This window comes from Acipenser ruthenus, chromosome 10 (assembly GCF_902713425.1).
Source record: "Acipenser ruthenus chromosome 10, fAciRut3.2 maternal haplotype, whole genome shotgun sequence".
Taxonomy (NCBI): Eukaryota; Metazoa; Chordata; class Actinopteri; order Acipenseriformes; family Acipenseridae; genus Acipenser; species Acipenser ruthenus.
Window position 1 is genome coordinate 50773671 of NC_081198.1, and position 22068 is coordinate 50795738.

General features: G+C 39.4%; 1 protein-coding gene across 4 annotated transcripts in view; it reads right to left on the reverse strand.

Annotated features, from left to right (window-relative positions):
- LOC117411505 (receptor tyrosine-protein kinase erbB-4-like) overlaps positions 1-22068 on the reverse strand; it is a 257861-nt gene that overhangs the window by 125299 nt on the left and 110494 nt on the right. For all 4 annotated transcript variants that reach the window (XM_034019135.3, XM_034019120.3, XM_034019144.3 and 1 more), the window contains exon 2: positions 21487-21638. In XM_034019135.3, the coding sequence (XP_033875026.3) occupies positions 21487-21638 (152 nt within the window). The remainder of the gene's footprint in view (positions 1-21486; positions 21639-22068) is intronic.

Sequence of the window (22068 nt, forward strand, 5' to 3'; positions counted from 1 at the left end):
GATTAAAGCAAAGATTAAAGAAACCCCATCCAGGCACTGCAGATAACTGATTCATTCGTGTGTCAGTGTGGGAAAAAGAACCAGCCTGTGAGTGACGGGTGAGCTCAGATCTACCTGAATCTTCAGGACTCCACTCTCATCCCCACACGAGTGATAGAGACACTGAGGCAAAGCACGGTAAAGGCATTGCTGATTGTAGAAAGCTTGGTAAAAAAAAATTGAAAGCGCAGACAAGAGTCATAAATCACAGTTACATATGTTAAAGCAATGCATTAAATATTGTTTACTGTGATAAACATTTATAAGTGGGTTCAAGAAAGTGAGAACAATACTGATTTTCTTAGTATTACATTAAAGTGCATTTCTAGCCTTCAACGGGCTGCCTTTTATACAACTGGTCACGCCTCCAGTTTCCTTATTGGTCAGCACTCAGACAACCTGCTGCTGAATGACAGTGCTGTCAAGAGTAGCTGGCTCATTTGATAACACCATATTCAGTAATTTAAATGTTACAATGACAAGGATTGCCTCCTATTCATTTCAATGGGCTATATGACGTCATGATATCTCAGAGCACCACAATGGTTCTCTTTAAACATGTTTTTGGCACTCTAGGGTTGTGGGATAACGCTCCTTTTCTGCGTTTGAAGGCAAACAGTGCACCTGAGGTGGGGCGATATGCAACAACCATACACCTGCCATTCCATACTGCTTTACTCTGTCAAAACAGCAACACAATACAGCTGTAACAAATCAATGCAAACAAGCAAAAATAACACCCGACACCTACAAAGTTCTATCCTGTTCAATAAATACAACCTGCAACAACCAAACTGTGTTGTGAATCGCTAAAATTCCAATTCATAAAAAATTTAAAAAGCTAAGTGACATTGTTCTCCTGAGAAGTTGTTTATCTTATGCTGCCGAGTGCATGAAATGTAATTTAAAAGCAACATGAGTAGAGACACACATTTCTGGCAGAAACCATACGTGAGTAATCCGCTTGTATTACACTTGCAGACCTGCATTTTTCATTTGCATATGATAACACACGCTGCCACATAAACCACCATTAGAGAATAACAGTGCAGCATTTAGCAACATTGAGCATGTATGAGTTCAGCCAAACCAAAGAAACCCCAGACTTCACTGCTCTAAGTGTTCAGTTTTGGGGGATTTGCCCTGCACAGAGTGCTTCCAAATACATTTCATTACATATTTTAGTCCACTGGGTTCCTGTCAAAAATAATGCTGAATCCTCATGTACAAAGCTCTTAGGGTTTAGGGAAAGCTACTTCCCAGAGCTGATAAACATGTACACCTTGGGCATGCTTTGGGATCTGATGTAGAGCTGTAAGAAACCAGTTATTATCAAACATGCATGATTGAGATTGGGATGAATTACCCACGGCACTGCAAGGTCAGATCCACACCAAAAGGGTAGAGGCTGGCCGTGAACCAGCAGCCATTTTAACCAATGCAAAAAGAGTCAGGCTGGTCTGCACAAGCAATTATAAAGTGTTAACCACATCTCATCTGAAGGGGCAGAATGAGTACTGGTGAGGCATGACATGTGTCCCATTAGACTTACTGTACACTCATGCAAGGATTAACCATTTTCTTTTTTACTGTAGCCTAATTAGTAGTACACAGTTACCATCAAACAGAACACACACCTTACAGAAATAATCATTTTTAAATTTACATAGAAAATTGTGCTTATTGCAGTTTTTTTAGATTTTCTTTTTTGTTGTCTTTTCCTTCCATTTTTGACATCCAGTTTTCTGTTTCTTCATATTTGGAGGTTCCAGAGGTTCAGCAGGTTTAAAATTGTATATTTATAATAGGCGTTATGATAATGAGGCTCGACAAAACGCTTGTCAAATGATAGTCTTGATTGTTATAGAATGTTTTTAATTGGCACATTTGTATAATTGTATGTCGAGATCAGCCAATAGCTTTTGGCTTTATGAAGACCTGGGAGAACGGAAGCCAATGGAGAGTGAAAAGAGGTGGGACTAAGGGAACAGGACGCAAGCAGGAAATAGAAAAGAAAATAGGGGAGATCTGAAAAGTTTCACTGCACTGCACTGCACAGTTTAGTTTAGTAAAAAACAAAACTAGTTTTGTAAAAAAAACATTTCTAGCCCTAAAGGCTGCTTGAGTAGGATAGCTGGCACAGAAAGAGTACATTTACTCATATTTGCAATTTCATTTCTGTATGTGTGTATGGGCCCCCCTCTGGTGTTGGGGCCCCCCTCTGGTGTTGGGGCCCCGGGTGCCGGCCCTGATTCAGGTCACCTCACTACAGTATACAACATTATTGCAGTAGTAACATACAGTAAGGTCAACTAGGATAATACAAGGACTAAATGGTATGAGAAAAGACAGGCAGAGGAGTTTAATACTGCTCTTTTTTATATTAAACTGTACATATAGATAAGGGTGACGAAAGTTACTATTTCAACTTTAACATGAAAAGTAGAACTAAAAGTCACAGACAGGAGTTGATTAAATGGTAGGTGTAAATGTAATGCAGAAAAAACAATCCATGGAAGAGTTGAATGTGATGTTGTAATGCTGTAACAGCTAAAACATTGGGACCATTCAACAAACAATACTACTTTGGAGGTTACAGCCTGCTATCAACAGACGAGCCTCAAGGGTTTAATGGCCTCTTTTCTTTCCCAACTTTTACATTTTTTTTCTCTGTATTACAGATACGGTACATCTGAGTGCTGTAGAATCCTAGCATTCAGAGTTTCAAGAATTAGGATGCCTCAGTTCTGCCAGTCTTGAGTTTGGAGAATATTATGTGAGAGACAAGAGATAAGAGACACCTTGTATTCAGAGATTGTTGAGTGGGATGCACTCGACCTTCCCTGAAGAAACTGGAAGAAGGCATACTTGAGATTGCAGTGGGGTTGCATGCCCACAGTTGTAATAATTAAACACTTTCTTCAAATTACTTAAAAATAAATAAGTTAATAAATGACCCGTTTGAGGATTCTGGCCTACCAAAAAATGTTTTAAAAAAACAGCCACACCCACCACATATGCAAGCACACACAAAGAATACAGCAAGTCGCCTCCTACAACCAGATTCTGTAAAAGGAACCAGCATCAACACCTACAGTGTACAGAATGAACCAACAAATACATCACAGTAGAACATGCTGTCCAGGGCCCAGCTCTGATGTGTGGGTGTGTAACAATGCAGAGAATGCAACAGTGTATCACAAGCTTCGTGGAGGGGTTCCACAGTGGAGCAGTCAAAGGTGCCTTTAGTTCTCTGGTTTTAAAGTATGCCAGGAATCTGTAAGGGAATGTTTGTGCTTGGCATCCTCAATTCCAACTCCCCCGATCCCTCTTTCTTTGGGGACTGCAGGGAAAACTACCTAGAGGTTTCTTGACATCATTTGTGAGGTACTGTACAGTGGTGACTGATGAGTAAACCCTGGGTTCCACTTCTTACTCAATTCAGTTCACTACCGGAAAAAAGTCCACGCCATTCCGTGAGTTAGAATGTTTGATCCAGAGCATTCCGGAGTGTTGGTGGTGAGAACCACCTATAAGATGGCAGTGCACCAAAAGGTAAGAATAATGGTGTCATGCATTGCTGACTTGCAGACACTTACTGCCTTGGCTACACTGGCCACTCTTCAGAGCACCTGGATACCACATCTTGGGTTGGTTGCTAGGGAAAATCAGTCCCTCATAACTCCATTCCTCAATAGGCTTTCAAGACTGTTAGGCCTAAATTACTGCTGGTAAAGCTCACACTCACATTTACAGTGGCTCAGTATGTTAGTTCTTGATACTCTGTATCTTTGAGACCAGAACTGGGTGATGAAACTGCCCACCTGTATCAACCACATCTATTTGCACTGGCACAAATGTGTTTTTTTAGGTCAGGATCTGTCTTCCAGTAGCTTTTCTATCTATCGTTAGGGACAGTACAAATACTCAACAATTTAAAACAGGATGTTACTAAATTGATCTTAAAACACACATGTTAGTCGTTTCCACAGCAAATCTTTTTTTGCCGCTGGAGGCTGGTGGGGACGGATATGGGATTAGTGGGGGGCTCTCCACCCCTGCCTCTTTAAAAGTGTCAATTTCCTCTTTCTCAGCACAGTACTGACAGATTTACAGTAGCTAGCCTAGAGCCTTCAACATGACATACATATATAATCTGTATTTCGCTTTCTGTTAGGGTAGCATAAGAGTTACAGCCCCTTGCTCTGGAGAAGCCAACAAACACAGGGTTTTTTAAATTAGTAAGTTACTTTTAGGTCCTGAGCTGTTTCCAAGTTAACTTGTGTTTTTTTTATACATTTGGAGATTGCTAACCACTGGTGCCCAAGTGAGTTCTGAATCCAGACCTCTCTGTTGGGGGTTATTTGACCAGGCTGGCCTTGGCATAGGAGCCACAATCAGAACGAGTCAATGTCAGTTTTACCCACCCAAGGACCAGGCTGTTTGGACTGTCAATGTAAGCATTCCTTCTTTGAAAAATCATTAACAGTATTATTCCGAAAGATTTCTGAAGGCTGAACCTCCCACTACTGCCCAAAACAAATAAGAGATACGCAGACAGCCTTAAAAACAGCCCTGGAGATAACAAAACACAAGGTACAAGGTCCCAGTTCCATGAAGTGCCTTGGTATTTTGAGTGCATGGCAGGAACTACAAAGGGTATTATGGTTTTGTATTGCACTAAGGAGTTAAAGAAAAATACATTCAACATGAAGTAAAAAGGGTAGTTTAAAATATATGTATATATAACAATAACAAGTTTACTTCACTGTGTTAACTTTTCTTTCTACACAGCTGAAAAAAGGGCATTTGTCCAAAACGTCCTGAAACAAATTATGTATTAACCATTTAAACCTTTTGTGTACATAAAAAAAAAAAAATTCTCATTTTTGTGCACTCGTCATACCTCCTTTCAACTCTCTCTCTCTCTCTCTCTCTCTCTCTCTCTCTCTCTCTCTCTCTCTCTCCCTCTCTATCTATATATATATATATATATATCTACAGTATAGGTGGTAGCTTTACAGTAGTGCTTCACTGCAATGTAGTAACACTTCAATACAAAGTTGCTGTGTCCAATTATACAGCAGTTCATTATAGTAATAAGGGATTATCTGGTCTAGTGTGCTGATGTGTCGTGTATATCTGTCAGGAGGACAATGGAAAGGCTGGAGGAGGGAGGGCCGGGGTGAATCGATGGAGCGTCTCCACGAGTGACGGCCAGAAGAAAGATGGGCCGCTTGCCGATGAACAGGCAGGCGGGGAGCGAGTGTGAGAGGGAGAGATTGCAGGCCGCTGTTACTCAATAATCCTGACACTGTGTCTATTGATTGTGTAATAATGACAAGACTCATGCATTGAACAGCACGATAGCCACAGAGGGGATGAGAGAGAGAGAGAGCGAGAGATAGAAAGAGAATGAGAGGGAATTTACAACAAATCCACTATCATGTCAGAGATTTCCAGTATTAGAGTGCCTCATTGTGCCTTACTGGCTCCAGCTCGGGTTCACTTCTACTTCCAGGACAAAATGATGGTGCTGCAATAACGAATACAATTAAAAGCTAAGGCAAGGTCATAGGCTTTGATTCTCTATTTGATTTTAGGGAAACATCTTTTTGTTATGCTTAAGGAGGAGGACTGCACGATTTCAATGGGGCCTGTTCAACCTGCTTCTTTTTTTTGTATAGTCAGTATCTGGTAACCTTCAACTTCAGATTACATTTCTCATTTGAATGGAAACTATTTGAGGGATCTTTTATTTTTTAATGTACAAAGACACTGTAAAGGTGCAGATCAAACATCACCAATACATTACATCTCTAAATATCTGTTACAATTCAAGGAACCACACTATTCATTGATATTCCACTTTGAAACTGTCTGTCTGGTCTTTCTTTGCATGCACATGTCTTTCGTGGTCTGTCCTGGTATGAAAGGATTTTGATATGTATGAATGTATTTGTTTATTTTTTTGCTTGTGTGTCATCCATCACAGTCCACAATCATACTGAGGCAAACTTTGTAATCCGAGCGAGTCACGAGACAATGACCTGAGACTGATGAAACACATGAGCCTCTTGTTGATCTAAAGTGGTTCACTTTGCACAACAAATGCCAAAGGGAACTGAAGCTGTACTCATGTGCATGGCTCTGGTCCCTTCTCAGTCTGATCTGGTGAAAGATGGCAAGCTGAGATGTTTGAGGCAGCCGGAGCAAACCACATTTGCTCGATATTGCAAATGATCCTTTAATAGAGTGAGAACTAAACTAAAACAGCTTTTGCGCCAGTCATAGATCCCATCATTAAATGATGATAAATATCTGATCAATGAGCTAGCAAAATTCCAATTTCTTCTTTTAAATTAACCACATTTAATTCTAATTTCTTTCTTTTTTTTTTAGTTGTGGAGACATAATCAAATAATATATGGTCCAGCTCTTGTGTTAAATCAAGGTATTCCTGTACCGCTAATGCAACTATTTGTCATGATTACATTACCATTGATTATCTTTCAGGCGTCTGATTTTCGGGTGAAAGTTTTTTCCAAATTCGGGTGAATGCTTTTTTAAAAATCGGTTAGAATTATTTAATGAAAAAATCAGGTGAAATAAGGTGGATTTTTTACATATATAATCAAGAAAGAATAAATAAATATTTGGGTAGAAATCGGGTTTTATTTAGAAAGAAATAAACAAATGCTTAAGCACAAAGTGTTGACAACAAAGTTGTCGTCAACAGTTTAAATCCCCAGCGTATGTATATTTCCACACATTGGGGTATGCAAACTTTTGATGACATCTATCTCTCTCTCCCCTCTCTCTCTATCTCTCTCTCACACACACACATACTGTATATGGAAGCATTTCTCCGTTCCAAAAAGTTTTATTTTGTAGTTGAGTTGCAAGTATAACTGCACACAGAACTTACGGGAAAACGAAACAACTTTACTACATACTACAAGGTTCTAAATGCTCTTGGCTTAAACACACACTCGTAAAACAAATAACTGGTAAGGAAAGTGTGGGGAAAAAAAATAAATAAATCAGACACCCTAATTATCTTTCACTGACAGAGTAGTTAGGGTCCACAATTTGGAGAGGGTAACCAGATGAAAATACAATATAAATTGCTCTTCAGTAATTACAAATTCTGCCTGCTCACACTAGCTTTGGAAAAAATATTTCCATATTTATATCTGTGCCATCAATTTGTCTCTTTTCAAATTATATTGTCAATGAAAAACTACAATTTTCTACTCAGGGCAGGGTCTTATCTCTTGTCTTTAGAAACACAGATAATATATAATTGCGCATATTGATATCTTTAAGTACTCGCTAGGTGTCTTGCCACAATAACGTCTCAGTTCACAAATGAGGCCCAAACACAACAATGTGTTAATTGCGTGCTGAAGCACCGTAATTACCCAAACCCCTCTGCTCTTACTAACAATTGCCACATTGACTCCTCTATTCTGTTTCGTGGCTTCATCTTTATCTATTCTATTGTGAGGATGAAGGGACATAAGTGCAATGTTACAGTATAATTAGCTGATGAGCAATTGAATTATTCTGGTTCTCTTTTTGCAAAGAAAAGACTTGCCTTAGAGATACTTTAGTTTCCTTTCATTCTCTTTAAAAACCTTAAAAACATCACTGTCGTTTTACATGACTGTACGTTTAAATTCTATTCCGATGGTTACTTTATATTCCGATAAAAAAAATATATATATATGTGTGTGAGTGTGTGTGTGTGTGTGTGTGTGTGTGTATATATATACTGTATATATATATATATATATATATACAAATGTTTTCTTTTCACAAAATGGCACAAATTAGTGTAAAACATTGGGTCAATAATATATTTGTTTAAAACCTTTTGGCTAACTGGCCAATCTATAAAGAAAAGCTCATCTACGCCGCCCTCATGAGTGCTGGCTCCTTTGACAGCCAGTAGCGCCCATCTGTGGATCTCTGGTTTATTAAGAATTATTTTAATATTGGTTCACAAGCCCCTGGGAGAGTTGCAGCTTCTGGAGATCCCTATTAATAATCCTGTGGTTGATTTATGACTCTACATCTATTTCTCTATTACACTGCTTATTAAAGTTCTATTATGAGAAAACAGGGAATGTTTCAGGGAATGTTCTTCTGGGAATTGGGAGACATCTGAGATCGCTCTACGGAATACAAATCTGTGGTGCCTGGATCATGACGTACTGTAGGTGTAGTTCACACAATAGGATTGTTTTTATGAGAGGGTGAGGGTGAAACAGTTTGGTTGTGATCTTTCAAATGTCTTGTAATCTTGTATCTTGTAAAGAAAACCTTTTCTGCGTTCAGCAGCATTCAGGTGACCAGGAGACAGAAGCGTGCATCTCGATGGTAAAGCTGGTTATTGAGTCTGTAAAACAACTGGGATTTGTTTTAATTTATATTCTTGGAAGCTCACCAGATCATTTCATTCTCCCAAACATGCGGTTTGAGCCAGGCCCACTCTGGCAGTCACTGCTACAAGAGAAATCGCCCGAGGGCTAATCAACATTTAGTCCTTCCTAGTGTGTTATTGCAAAGCAATTGATGAATGATACAATTACACTGAATGTCACTTAGCTAAATGGCTATGTAATCCTAATGAGGTCTTATCCAAACAGTGGCTAGTTAGTGTGTTAAGGAAAAAAATGCAAAAGACAGAGAAAAACAACAGCAGCTCATCGCGGCTGGTACTGACGGCTAATTTCAGTGTAAATTCAGACCCACAGATAACATAGCGTCTTTATAGGCAGGACACAGAGAGCTACTGATGAGATACGAGGCTAAAGGCTGCTCTGAAATTTACTGTTCAACAAAAGCAGCTTTATCCATGATCACATGCATTCTGTAAACATATATATAGATAGATAGATAGATAGATAGATAGATAGATAGATAGATAGATAGATAGATAGATAGATAGATAGACAGATAGATAGACAGATAGATAGACAGATAGATAGATAGATAGATTTTACTTGTTTATTTACTTGAATAAAAGCATGCTATTTAACATCAAAACTACCCTGCATGATGAAGACAAGGTCAAATAAGAGTGAAGGGGCCCACTAATCACAATTACAGTCAGGCGGTTGAGAGACCAACACTGTGCTCTCAAGGACCCTAAGCTAATGGATACAGAGAGCAGGCATCTCCAGTCCAGAAAACAAAACAAGATGAATTCAAATCTCCTCCCAATGAATAGGGAGGTAAAGGCTTCACCTCTGGGCTGTATAGCACTGTTACTGGCTGTCAACTGCAGTGGCTGCAGCGTGTAGAGATTCTTAAGTGCATAAAAATGCATACAAATAATGTAAAGAAGGGCTATTTATTATGGATTATTCTTGACAAAAAAGGGGCTGGTTTTTTTTTTTTTTTTGCAGTGGTCTCATTTGGAAAAATACACCATACCCATATGCGCCTAATGAATCAAACATGACTCATATTCGGCATGGGTACAGGATAGAGGGTTAGCGAGAAAGAAAAGGAAAACAGAGATAAGCAAATCAAACAAAAAAAGAAGACAGGCTGGCACTTGTTTTGCATTTCTGTTTGTGGAGGAGCCAGATCTCCCAATCTGATTGGACCTCATTCAGTAATATGCATGTCTCCTCAGCGACTCAGGAATGATGAGCAGTAACCCATACTTGAGTTAAACTAGCAGACCTCCTGATAGGGATCCAAGTGAGTGGCCAACTGTTTTTACCATCCTGTAACAACTGGTCTGGGGGTCATGAAACAGGATCCATCCATTTAGATAACCCAATAAAATATAATGCGGTATGCCACAGCACTAAAAGCATGACCAGGTGTAGGTGTAGCGAAGCACTGTGAAAGAATGGTAAAGAATGGAAAACTATGGTAATGGATTCCAGTAGTACAAAGAATGGGAAAGTGCACTTGAGAGATTACTGTAAACAAACAAACAGAGCAGAACTTTCACAGCCAGTGTAAATACTGTAACAATGTGCATGCTTAATTCAATATTGCTGCTTTTGTTCACTGTTGGCTGATTTCATTGTGGTTACGACTGGGTAGGGATCACTCATGTTTAGAATTTTATCAAAACATCTTGTGACAGTGTTGCCACAGATTGAATATTGTAATATCCCACTTGCATGTGCGCAGAATTTTAATGTAATCTCCATATTTTGGCACAATGCTACAGTATTGCATTTACGGTTAAGGCTGGTTCACACAGGGCATATGATTCAGATGGACACTGAACGGACGCAGGCTGTAGTTCACACTGAGCGATCTTCTCCCTGCGTTAGTTCATTCTGATTGGTTTAAAAAAGACAACACTCTACTGGAGGTTCGGTGAGTCATGCACACAGTCACATTTAACTGCAGCGCCTCTTTTTTTATAAACAGCTGATCCAAAAAAATTAAAATATTGTGTGATTGACAGCAAATGCCACCATTCAGTTTCATGGTAAAATCACTGACATTCGCTCAGACTTTGTTGAGGTGACCCGCTCAATTTAACCATCCCGCTTTCAGTAAACACTGTACGTAAGCGGCTGAGAGACACAACACGGTTTAAATTCCTGAGTTGTTAGTTTTCATTCTGTTTATTTATGGTACCGTACATGCTTCATTATTAGTTATTTAGACATTTTCCGCTACATCTATACTATAAATAGTATAATTTATTTCAAATAATAAACGGTAAATTATATTTTACTTGTAAAATTCTAAAGGAAAGAGAAAGGTGTGTGATTGGATGAACACAAGTGACGTCACCAACATGACACTGAGAAGTTGAAATCTACCAACTCGTCTGCAGCGTCTACGATTTGAATGTCCGTAGTGTCCGTCTGAATCATATGCCCAGTGTGAACCAGCCTTAAGAATGATTGTGGCATGTTTGACTACTACTACTGTAGATATGTCCCTTATGAAAGTTTATTTCTGCAGTGAATAGTGAAGGCCTCATCCGGTTTTTGGCTGATAAGCCTAAAAACTCTCTCCTTCCCTCCTCTCTTCTCTGTGCAGCAGCAGGGTGTTGGTCTCTTATAAAAATGTCATTGATGTCTTTGGATCTGCCCCATTGTGTCCACCGCAGTCACATATTCATACACGCAAAATAGTTCTTACTGCAGAGTGGCGCTCTGAGGGTTCAATTACAGCTCACACATTCCTGCAGCATTGTGTGAAGCTGTCAGAGTCACCTTCACAAGTGAGCTAATTACAAGGATGGGTGGTCTGAGCTGTTCTCAGGACAAAAGGAGTGGAACAACAGATCAGTATTCCTACCAGAGCAACACTCTGCTGTGCAGGGGCAGTCTGGGCTTGCAGAAGACACAAGGGGCTGTGTGTGAGCCTGGGGACTCAGTGGCACAGTGGCACAGTGGCACAGCGGCCCAGCAGATGCTGCTCACTCAGGAGAAATTACTTTCATATAAAGTAGTTCTTTGGTAATCTGGCTCTAGCCTTAGAAGGAATGGCTACTGCAGCTGTGTTTTTGTATTGTCTTTCCAGGAAACCCTTGATTTATTTTGACCCAAGTGAAAAAAGGGTATATCTAGTATTAAAGTCTTAACATATGGGTTGTTGGTGACATGTCCTCCTGGAAGTGCTTTTGAATAGTGCCAACACTTCTCTGAAAAGAGACAAGCATCACCCTTTACTGATTTTCAAGTGGGTCAGTATAACTGGTCTCGACCAACTTGGGGAGTGCAGTATCTTATGTCACTTCCGGTGTGAGAGTACGTTGGCGTGTTTGTCTGCCGCTAAATTGTACTATCTGTCTTTTTAAACTATAGTATTTTAAAAAGTAAATATATTTATACGAGGTTGGAAAGCAAACATGTTCTTTTATTTTACTGATACCGAGCTACTTGTTTGTTTTGTTTGATAGCCCTGAAACAGCCTTGCTAAGCCAGTGACCTGTTTATGACTGCAGACACAAGGGCCTTTAACATTCTTCTTTATTAGATCTAAGTGCAGCCTTCGACACAGTCAACCACAATATTTTGATTGAACACATGGATAAATTACTTGGTTTTACTGACACCGTTCTCTGCTGGTTTAAGTCCTATCTGTCTGGCAGACAACATTTTGTAACTCTTAAAAAGTGTGTCCCATAGGGCTCTGTTTTAGGTCCCCTACTTTTCTGTATTTATATCTGGATATAGATAATATAAATGTATCTGCTTCCACTGTAGTACATAACATGGGCGTTATCTTTGATTCCACTCTGACCTTTGAAGCCCATATTAAAAACTAGGGTGTCCTTCTTCCATCTCTGTAATATTGCACACTTTAATTACTACTAGGCTTAATTATTGTAATGTGCTTCTATCTGGAGTCTACATGAGAGTTTTGAACAAGTTGCAATATGTGCAGAATTCTCATGTACAATAATGCTCAGTCTCTCTTGTTGCAGGCCGGAGCTACAATAGCTAAGCTGAGCACTGTGGGCAGAGGTATGGCCCTTTTCACTGCGACTGTTGTTCCCGGGATTGTGGGCTTGTTAAAATCTAATCACTTTCTATTCAGTTCATCAATCAAGGCCAGAGATTCTGGTCTCATCAACACAAAGGCGAGGGATCTGCAAGCGTCCACAGGGAAAGGACTATTAAAGACTAGAAACATTGTGGTTTGGTGGGGACCGCTTAAATAAATCAAGTGCACTGGCCGCACAGAGGGGAGAAAAGGGCCGTTTTCATTTTTTTTTTTTGTTAAGGGTCAGCAGAATACTTAAAGAGATTGAGGAAAAATGTGAGCGAGACAGAGAGGGTGAAAGGAGAAGAAGAGGGGTTTAATTCAGCTGAAGAATGGCTTAATTTTAGTTTTAGGTCAGCAAGATACATTTTAGACACTGGGACAAAGAGATAGACAGAGAGAGAGAGAGAGAGAGAGAGAGAGAGAGAGAGAGAGAGAGAGAGAGAGAGAGAGAGAGAGAGAGAGAGAGAGATTATAAACTTTGAACCCCTTATGATTGCACATTTCCTACAGTTGTAAGGAAAAGGTACACATTAAAATTATATTTGTTTTTGTTTTGTTTTTGAGGGAAGGTTGGGATCTAACAAACAGTGACACAATATGCAGTATGCAATACACTATGTATATTTTGTACAACATATTTAATAATTTACAATATATAAGTCAGCAAAATTCTGAGGTGAATTAAGGAGAGCGACTGTTTTGAAGGAACAGAGGTGAGTTTACAGAGTTTGTTGAACTGTACAGATCAACGGCATAGTCAAGGCCAGAGCCTACACATTTCTGTTAGTAGTTTTTTCTAGTTTCTCTTGTGTTTTCTCATCTAGGTCGTTGGCAAAGGGCCGGATAGAATAAACGATTTAGCTTCAGAGCCAAAAAAATAAAAATATAGAAGAAATATCAGTTTATCCAATAAAATAATTGAATACGGAAATAAAATATCTGGATTGATTTCATGTTATTGATGATACGTTAATAAAATATAATGTTTTGTTTTTCTTTTTAAGGAATTCTGCATAGTTGTATGTATGTATGTATGTATGGACAGTAAACATGTTTCATTCAGACAGACAGGAGGGTTTTGTTCTGTAAACAAAGCTGGGAATCCCAGTGAAGCTCGTGTTTTACTGAAAGTATTTTGCAATGCATATTTATGGAACCAGGGAAACTTTTAAACAGCTTCTAAGAGCCTTCTAGCTTAAGCAGTGTGGTGGGGGTGCTGTCTAGGCAGTGTGATTGATCGGATGCCAGCTAAAGATTTTTAATGAAGAGTCCATTAAGGCTTGTAATATCATTAGCTCATGTTAGGACACTACCCCACATCCCATCTGAATAATGATGTTGAGCAATGCATCTATTTGACACATCTGACTGTCTAATTAATGGGGTGTTTGAGCTATTGACAAACCCCCGGCCTTCAGTGTTTATTGGCTGGAAAATGATAGAGACACCTAGATCTGTGGCTCTGTCTTTCGGTGCCAGGGTCAAGAGTGTGCTACTCTGCGCCCTGCCAGAACCCAGCGGTGCCAGGGTCAAGAGTGTGCTACTCTGCACCCTGCCAGAACCCAGCGGTGCCAGGGTCAAGAGTGTGCTACCCTGCGCCCTGGCAGAACCCAGCAGTGCCAGGGTCAAGAGTGTGCTACCCTGCGCCCTGGCAGAACCCAGCAGTGCCAGGGTCAAGAGTGTGCTACCCTGCGCCCTGGCAGAACCCAGCAGTGCCAGGGTCAAGAGTGTGCTACCCTGCGCCCTGGCAGAAACCAGCAGTGCCAGGGTCAAGAGTGTGCTACCCTGCGCCCTGCCAGAACCCTTGGCTTTTATTTATTTAAATTATGTAACACTTTACATTACGTTTCTCTAATTACTGTGTATTTACATAGTAGTTACTTAGTAAATACACATAATTACAATGTTATTATACATAGTTACAATGTACTAAATGTAATTACAGTTTTATCAGAAATGGGTTAGGGTTAGGTTTAGGGTCAGGGGGGTAGGGTTAGGTTTAGAATTAGGGTTAGGATTAGTGTTATATTGTGCAAAAAGATTTACACATTAAGTACATTGTAACTATGCATAATAAGATTGTAATTATGTTTAAGTACACATGTATTTACTAAGTAACTACAGAGATTACCTTCAATTCCTGCACTCAAGTGTGCATCCTGGTGCCCAAGAGGCAGCAAGCATGTGTTTGCATGCTACATGATGCAGCAGTATGTCACATTCTGAAATTAACAGGAGGAGTTTGATACCTTGAGCCATGAAAGTCAGGTCCTAAGGCCAACCATTTTAGCCAATTACTGAAGATACAATAGATCAAGATAAAATGTTCTTGCACGGACAGCTTCAAATCCTGTCCTTAAATGCATTACAATTAGAATGGTCCAATATACATCAACATAATGGATTGCCCTTACTGGTTCATTGCTCAGAGAGCTGGGGAATATCAATATGTTCGTAAACAGGGTGGGGAGGGCCATTACTATATGAGTCAAACAGAGTGAATGACTGCATCAGTGTTCAAAAAACTTGCAAGTCGAATTGGGCAGTTGCCATAATGCTCGGGCAGTTGGCGAAGTGCCCAACTGCAGTGGGCAAATGCCGAATTAGCTTCGAATTTGATGTAATTTAGGCATCTGCCCAGAGCCACCCAGGCTGATGGCGAAGAAAGACTTTGAACTTCTTTAAGCGCAAAAGCGCACCATCACCAAGCCACCTGTTGCAATGTTTATTTAAATAACTTAAATACTTTTTGACAACGCCATACCAATGGAACTAAACAAAATATCAATGCACAGTTTATTTTCATCATGGGTTAGACATAGAGGGTTAGAGTGGGGGGGGGGGGGGGGGGGGAACGAGTCCAGAATGAAATGAAACAATGTTTTATTTTATTCTTATTGCAGTAATACAATACACATTTCTGAGTAGAGCTGCGTTGTTTGAATGAGAGATCATTCAATATCAGGAAGAGACTAATAATCACAGTTAGTTTAAACGTGTAAAAACCACCCAGTCAAATATAGTTACCTGAAACTCAGGAAGAACGCAGTGCCAAAACTAATTTATCATAGCAATATTAATTAATCATTAATCAACAGCATAAAGTTTATATTTTTCTTATTTGGAAATATGAACGACAATTTGACTTAGAAGAAAACGTTTTCTTATAAAAAGTTCAGTTTTCGTTCTGTAAAAAATATTTTTTACACATTCAAACAATATTTTTTCATGTCTAACATTAGTTGACATCAGATCTCAGACAATTAGACATTTGCCTCAGCATTTCATAAAAAAAAATGAAATATAAATAAAATAAATATAAACGATTCAGTTGATCTAATGATTAAATAAAGTTATTTGACTGACAAACTATTATTGAGAGCTGCAGTAGATACCCAGAGGATGAACACTGCTGTGTTACTTTCCATTAACCTTCCATTTGTTACAACAGGGCGCACTAAAGTCTTTCTTCGCCATCAGCCCGGGTGGCTGTGGGCAGTTGACAAAGTTCCCGGGCAGATGCCGAAATTACATAACTTTCTAAGCTAATTCGGCATTTGACCGCTGCAGCTGGGCAGTTCGCCAAATGCCCGGGCAATACGGCAACTGCCCGATTTTGGCAACGGTCCATAACATATATATATATATATATATATATATATATATATATATATATATATATATATATATATACACACTCACACTGCTGAGCATCAACAATTTACTCAAAGCCTCCCCCAGTGTTTTCTACTATTATAACAACCTTGACTTGCATAAAGAAGGAAACACATTGAGTGAAATAGCTTGCATCACTCGATTTTCAAGGTGTGGTATCCGAAGCATCATCAACAAGTACAGAGAAACATCATCTGTAATTGACAAACCAAGGACTGGAAGACCCAAAAAGCTGTCTAACAAGGATGAGCAATACTTGAAGATAATATCTTTAAGGTAGAAAGAAGACAAGCGTTGAATTGACAACAGAACTGGCAGAAGGCACAGGTGTCGTTGTCCATCAAATCAACAGTACGAAGGTCACTTTTGAAATCAGGACTTAAAGGATGTGTTGCAACCTCTGTTAAGAAAGTGAAACAAGACTAAAAGGCTAAAATATGCACAAGAACACAGAAATTGGACTATGGAACAATGGTCAAAGGTGCTTTGGACTGTTGATGGATGGACGACGACACCCGTGCCTTCTGCCAGTTCTGTTGTCAACATGTCTAAGACTTTTGAACAGCAGTGTAGAGAGTTGGGGTCCAGTTTTAATAAGTTTGACCTCAAAACTGCATCTGCAACAAGGCAAACCTAATCACCAGGGCTTTGAGAGATACAACGATTCAGCACTGAAAGAAGAAAAAAAAACACTTTATATAACTAGACTAACAAGACTATCAAGTCCAGTCCTTTTTTTATTCTCTCTTTTTTGTTCCTAGGTCATCGGCCGAGATTGACAGGGAGTGATAGCCCTTTGAAGAAGAGCGCTGGCTCGCAGAAGAACTTCACTGTCAGCGACTGACAGCTCGCCGCCCCCTCTGTCGCCCATTCAGAGAGAGAATCCCAGGCAGACTATCCCTGGCGAGGGGAGAGCACTGACATTATGGTAACGCTCTCTTTATTGACTGTCAAATTTGTTCATCGTCCAGTCTCATATGTTATCTTCCTGACGTGGTGTTTTCTTTAAGGACGAGGAACATCAATCTCTGGGCACTGCGAGCCAGACTAGACTTCAGCAGCTAGTTTATTAGAGAGTTGTGTTGATGGTGTGGAGAGAACTATAGATGCAGTTCCTAACAGGGCAGGAGAGCTGAGGTGTATTTCAATGCATACTCCAACCAGTTCATAACCAGTGTTACTTTATTTCCGTTTTACTGGATTTTGTAGTGCTAGACATAATGTTTAACAATCTGAAACATATATAGTGTGAAAGCAAGCACGTTTATTTTACTGAATTTAACTTGAGACTGCATTCAAGAAGAAAATAAATACAATTCATAATTGTCGCATGCAGAGTATAAACATGTACAGAAAATGCTTATTAATATATTTTCTAAATGGTATTAGATGTTACTCACTCGTAAGGCATTATATCACAGACATCCTGAATCTGCTACTAGTGAAAGTCTTTACTTTATTTTTTTTGTTTGGTTGTCTATTAATAAGTCAACATTCACCAAAACCATTCTATCATCCTGTCATTGAGCACTAAACATTGCAGCTGTCTTTGTGAGGCAAGAAAAGCATGCCCAGTTAGAGTCAGAGTCAGTGTTAGGATTAGGATTAGGATTACTGTTATGGTTAGGATTAGCATTAGAGTTAGGGTTAGGGTTAGGATAAGGGATAGAAATGAATGCTTCTGTAACTCTGCACTTGAATGTTATGGCTTCCCATCAATGCTTTAATACTGTTTTTTTTTCTTTTATATTAATAAAAGGAAACTACAGTGATATAAAAACTCCAAGCTGCTTTCCCAGTTCCTTCAGTCAAAGCCTGGGTTGCTGGAGAGATCACGCAGGCATTGGTTTTTCAGCACTCTCCTGCTGCCCAGCGCTGTGATGCTGCCTAATCACCATGTCACCCCTTTCTCCTTTACCTTCCGTGGAAAGAAGGTAACACATGTATGTTTGTCCCTAGATTCAGGTTCACACGGAGATCAGGTGCAAAACGTTTGATAATTTTATTTGAAACAACATGTTGACGAACAACTAAACAAGACTACACAGACCTGAGTTAATACACTGCGCTTTATAATATTAGCCTTTGGTTCGCAGCAACCACAGTTAGCTAGCTCTCGTGGCTACACCCCCTTTCTCCCACTCACTTCCCTTTTATATTACAGCCCCCCACCCCCATTTAAAAACCCAGCTGTATTTAAGGGATTTGCAAGACTAGTTCTGTAACTCTTATCGTTTAGACAAACAGAACACACAAAACAACCAACACACCCACAGTTTCTCTAATACACAACATTACTATCTTATGCACACATCCTCCATACACTCTTCACACCACCCCGGGGTTTAAACCAATATTCATTTAAAAACAATTAATCACACGTGTCTCTGTATATACAATGTTTGTTTTTCCTTGTTGTTATGCTGCTGTCTTACTCGGAATCCTCCGGTTCAGGTAAGCCTTTTATTTTTATTACGGTCTATTTTTTCTGTCACAGAGTACATCACAGTCCATGGTAAGTTATAGGCCAGGAACATGGCTATTGTTCCTGGGCATGTGACGAGACAGCATCACACACCAGCACGGCTACTTTCAGTCATTATTCTGTTTTTTACACAGCAGTGTGACAGTGCAGACCTGCTTTTAAAACAGGGTTTTAATTGTACCCTCGGAACTATAATTTTGGTTGAGTTTTTAACAGAGAAATTGAGCCCATTATTATTTTCCTTTTTTTTTGTCCTGTCTTGTCTTTGGGTAGGGTCATTCCAGGATGAAGATATGAGACAATATTTCCATCACATGTTATATCAGATATGAATGTATTTTTTTTTCTAATATCATTTTTCTCTGGGTCACAGCACAGAACCCTTGATGAGAAACAACAAGATCATTATTTCATAGTGTACAGTGTAAGATATGCTGTTTTTTTTTAGATTACATAGTGAATTGAACTATCGCTCGGCAGAAAAACAGGAAGGCTATAGGAAATAGTTGCTATTGAGCTGGAATGTAAAATCTTGGTACCATTGAAAAATAAATAATGCATGGCACGCAATGAAACACAAACAAACAACAAACAAACAAAAAAAAAGGCAGCGTCACATTTAAAAATACCCCTTCTCAATCCCCAAGATGCCTAATTGTTGAGCTAATGATGTGATGCCTAATAGAAATGTTTACAGTTGCTGTTTGCAAACGCTATCTCAGTAATTAACAGCATATCAGCTCATTAAATGGAAGAAGTGCAAACAGGAACGGCAGTTGGAAAATGAGTTGCTATGGTTAGGAGTAATATCTTGAGTATGAGTCTGTTTGTCACAATCAGGAAGGGTGGACCTACACTAACCTTAACCTTGCCTTGCTTCCTTTTATTTGCTTTATTTCTTCATCCAATGAAAGGGTACTTTGTTATACCAGGCAAAAGAACACCAAGGTAAAAAACCATCAAAGGATGTTAAATCAATGGAATAAACAGCAGGGTATTACTGCTGTGTCAATTTATGTGTGGATTTGGCATGGTAAAACTGTTTGAAGAGTTCACATTGATGCAAGGATAATGTTGAACTGTTTTCACTTGAAGTAACGTTAACCCTGATTACATAACAATTAAATCATTGATAACACCAGGCTTTAAATTATTGTCAGAGGCATTGGGATCACTGCTGTTGTGAATGCAGTTCAAACTGCACTTAACAAGAGTCTAGCATGAGCTATTCTGCTGCAGAGCTGTCATTCGTTTTTGAATGATTTATGATATTTTAGCCACTTTCATCTGAACCTCTTGCTTTGATACAGCAGACAAAAAAATAATTAAAAACTGTTTAAAAATACAGAGAGCATGCTTATCACAAACACGACCTGTCTGCATAGAAAGTGTACAGAAATCCCCCTTCAGGTTATTGGGCAGAAACACAAACAAATAAAAAAAATGATCTAATGTGGCTCAATTCCCTGGCAACGGAAAAGATCACAGGCATCTTTTTTAATCAATGCTTTTTACTCCAATGTCAAATTGGTTCAATCATGGAGCTGTATAGCAAAGCATAGTGATAGCATAGTGAAATCATGTTACAGCTTACACTTTTAGATGGCTCGGAGCTTGATAAAACACAGTAAAAATAAAACACAGTAGAAAAATGTATCATTGGATTTCATAGAAAGTGCATAGAATAAATCCACAGGGACTAGGCCTATGTGTGTAGATGTGTGCATCACGTGTGAGCACATGCATTTATGTAGGAGATTATGTACAGATCTCAGGCATATTTTTACATGAAACCAACTGGGAGGTTTTGTATTAATGTGCAGCACAACCCCCAACCCATCCCTTTCTAAGAAAAAAATAATTTATAAATCACCAGTATTTTCTTCACAAAAACCTATTTTATAGGCGGCTGAATTTATCAATCACCTGCAGGATTTCATTTCTCAGGCATTGATGCGATGTACTATTAAAAGTGTAGTGGTACAGTACAGAGAGCTGCAATCAATCTTTGCTTTCGAAAGCAAGAAAGAAAGAAAGAAAAAGAAAGAAATGCTCTTATTAAACAGGTGAGTTTTCTATTTCATTGACAACCTTTTTATATTGAAATCGTTTCTCTACTGTTACAAAACTCCGCCCCGTAAGCACAGTTGTTTCTGTGCGTTTTCTCTCAAGAAACATTTGCAGCTATTTGTAGTGCTAGATTCAATTGAAACATAAATCTTTTTTCTTTATATACCAAAAGCCCTGACATTGTGGTTGTCAGTCAGCACACTGTTTAACTGGGAGAGAGAGAGAGAGAGAGGGAGAGAGAGACAGAGAAAGACTGAGGGAGAAGGGGAGAGTCAGATACAATGTATTCCGACACTATCATCCTCTCCCATAATATACTCTATCAAAGAAGCAGCTGTAACTGCAACGTTCACAGTGTCAGTATTAACAACCTTTCCCTCCCGTTTTTTCTCTCTTTCTTTCTTTATCAGCCTCCAGCACTCACAGGCCCCCAGCCGAAAAGGACTTCTTGTTTTTTTTTTTCCTGCCATTAACAATCTAATCTGTGCTGGCTGTCACTGTACAGCATAAAGAAGCAGGGCAGCCACGCACCCAGACCCATTCCAGCACCCTGTGTGCATGAGAGCTGGCTAGAGATGTATTACAAGGCACAGGAACATCTGATAAAATGATATTATCTCAGAGTAATCCCCAGCCCTCATGTATCGCAGGTCACTGCTAAAACAGACACTGCATTAAAATGGTGGGTACTGTATAGACAGCCGGTGAGGAGACTAGGGTGTGTGCCCTACCCGGAGGAAGGTGAGGTCTCGGTTGCGGTCAATGATGGTGATCTCCAGGTTGCCCATGACGACCTCACAGTTCTCGTAGTACTTGCGCAGGGTGCGATACTGCTGCTCCAGGTCTGAGAGAGTGCTCAGCTTGTTCTCCGTCCCGGCACATACTGCAAAGAAAAAACACACGGGGATCAGTCGCTCAGCGCCTTTCTGAACAAACTATAGCTATTCTGGCTTTACTAAAGGATAGAAAGAAGACTTCTATTGAATAATAGTTCCACCCATTCCAGGTTTTACTACGAGCTTGATTAGCCACAGTGTACAGGTTAAAATCTCAGGGGTGTCTTATTAAACTCATAGTAGAACCAGGAATGGATCAAACTGCTATGCAACAGGAGTCTTATTTCCATCCCTGTACTATAATACTAAATTTAGTTAAACAGACTTTCAGCAAAACTGCCTTCTACAGTGTTATTCAGAGTTTGATGTTACAGTTGTACTAATAACAAGTAAGGACCAGTGCAGGATTGTCATTTGATTGCAATCAATATTATTAGCAGATGCATACTACTACTACTACTACTCATAATACCAATA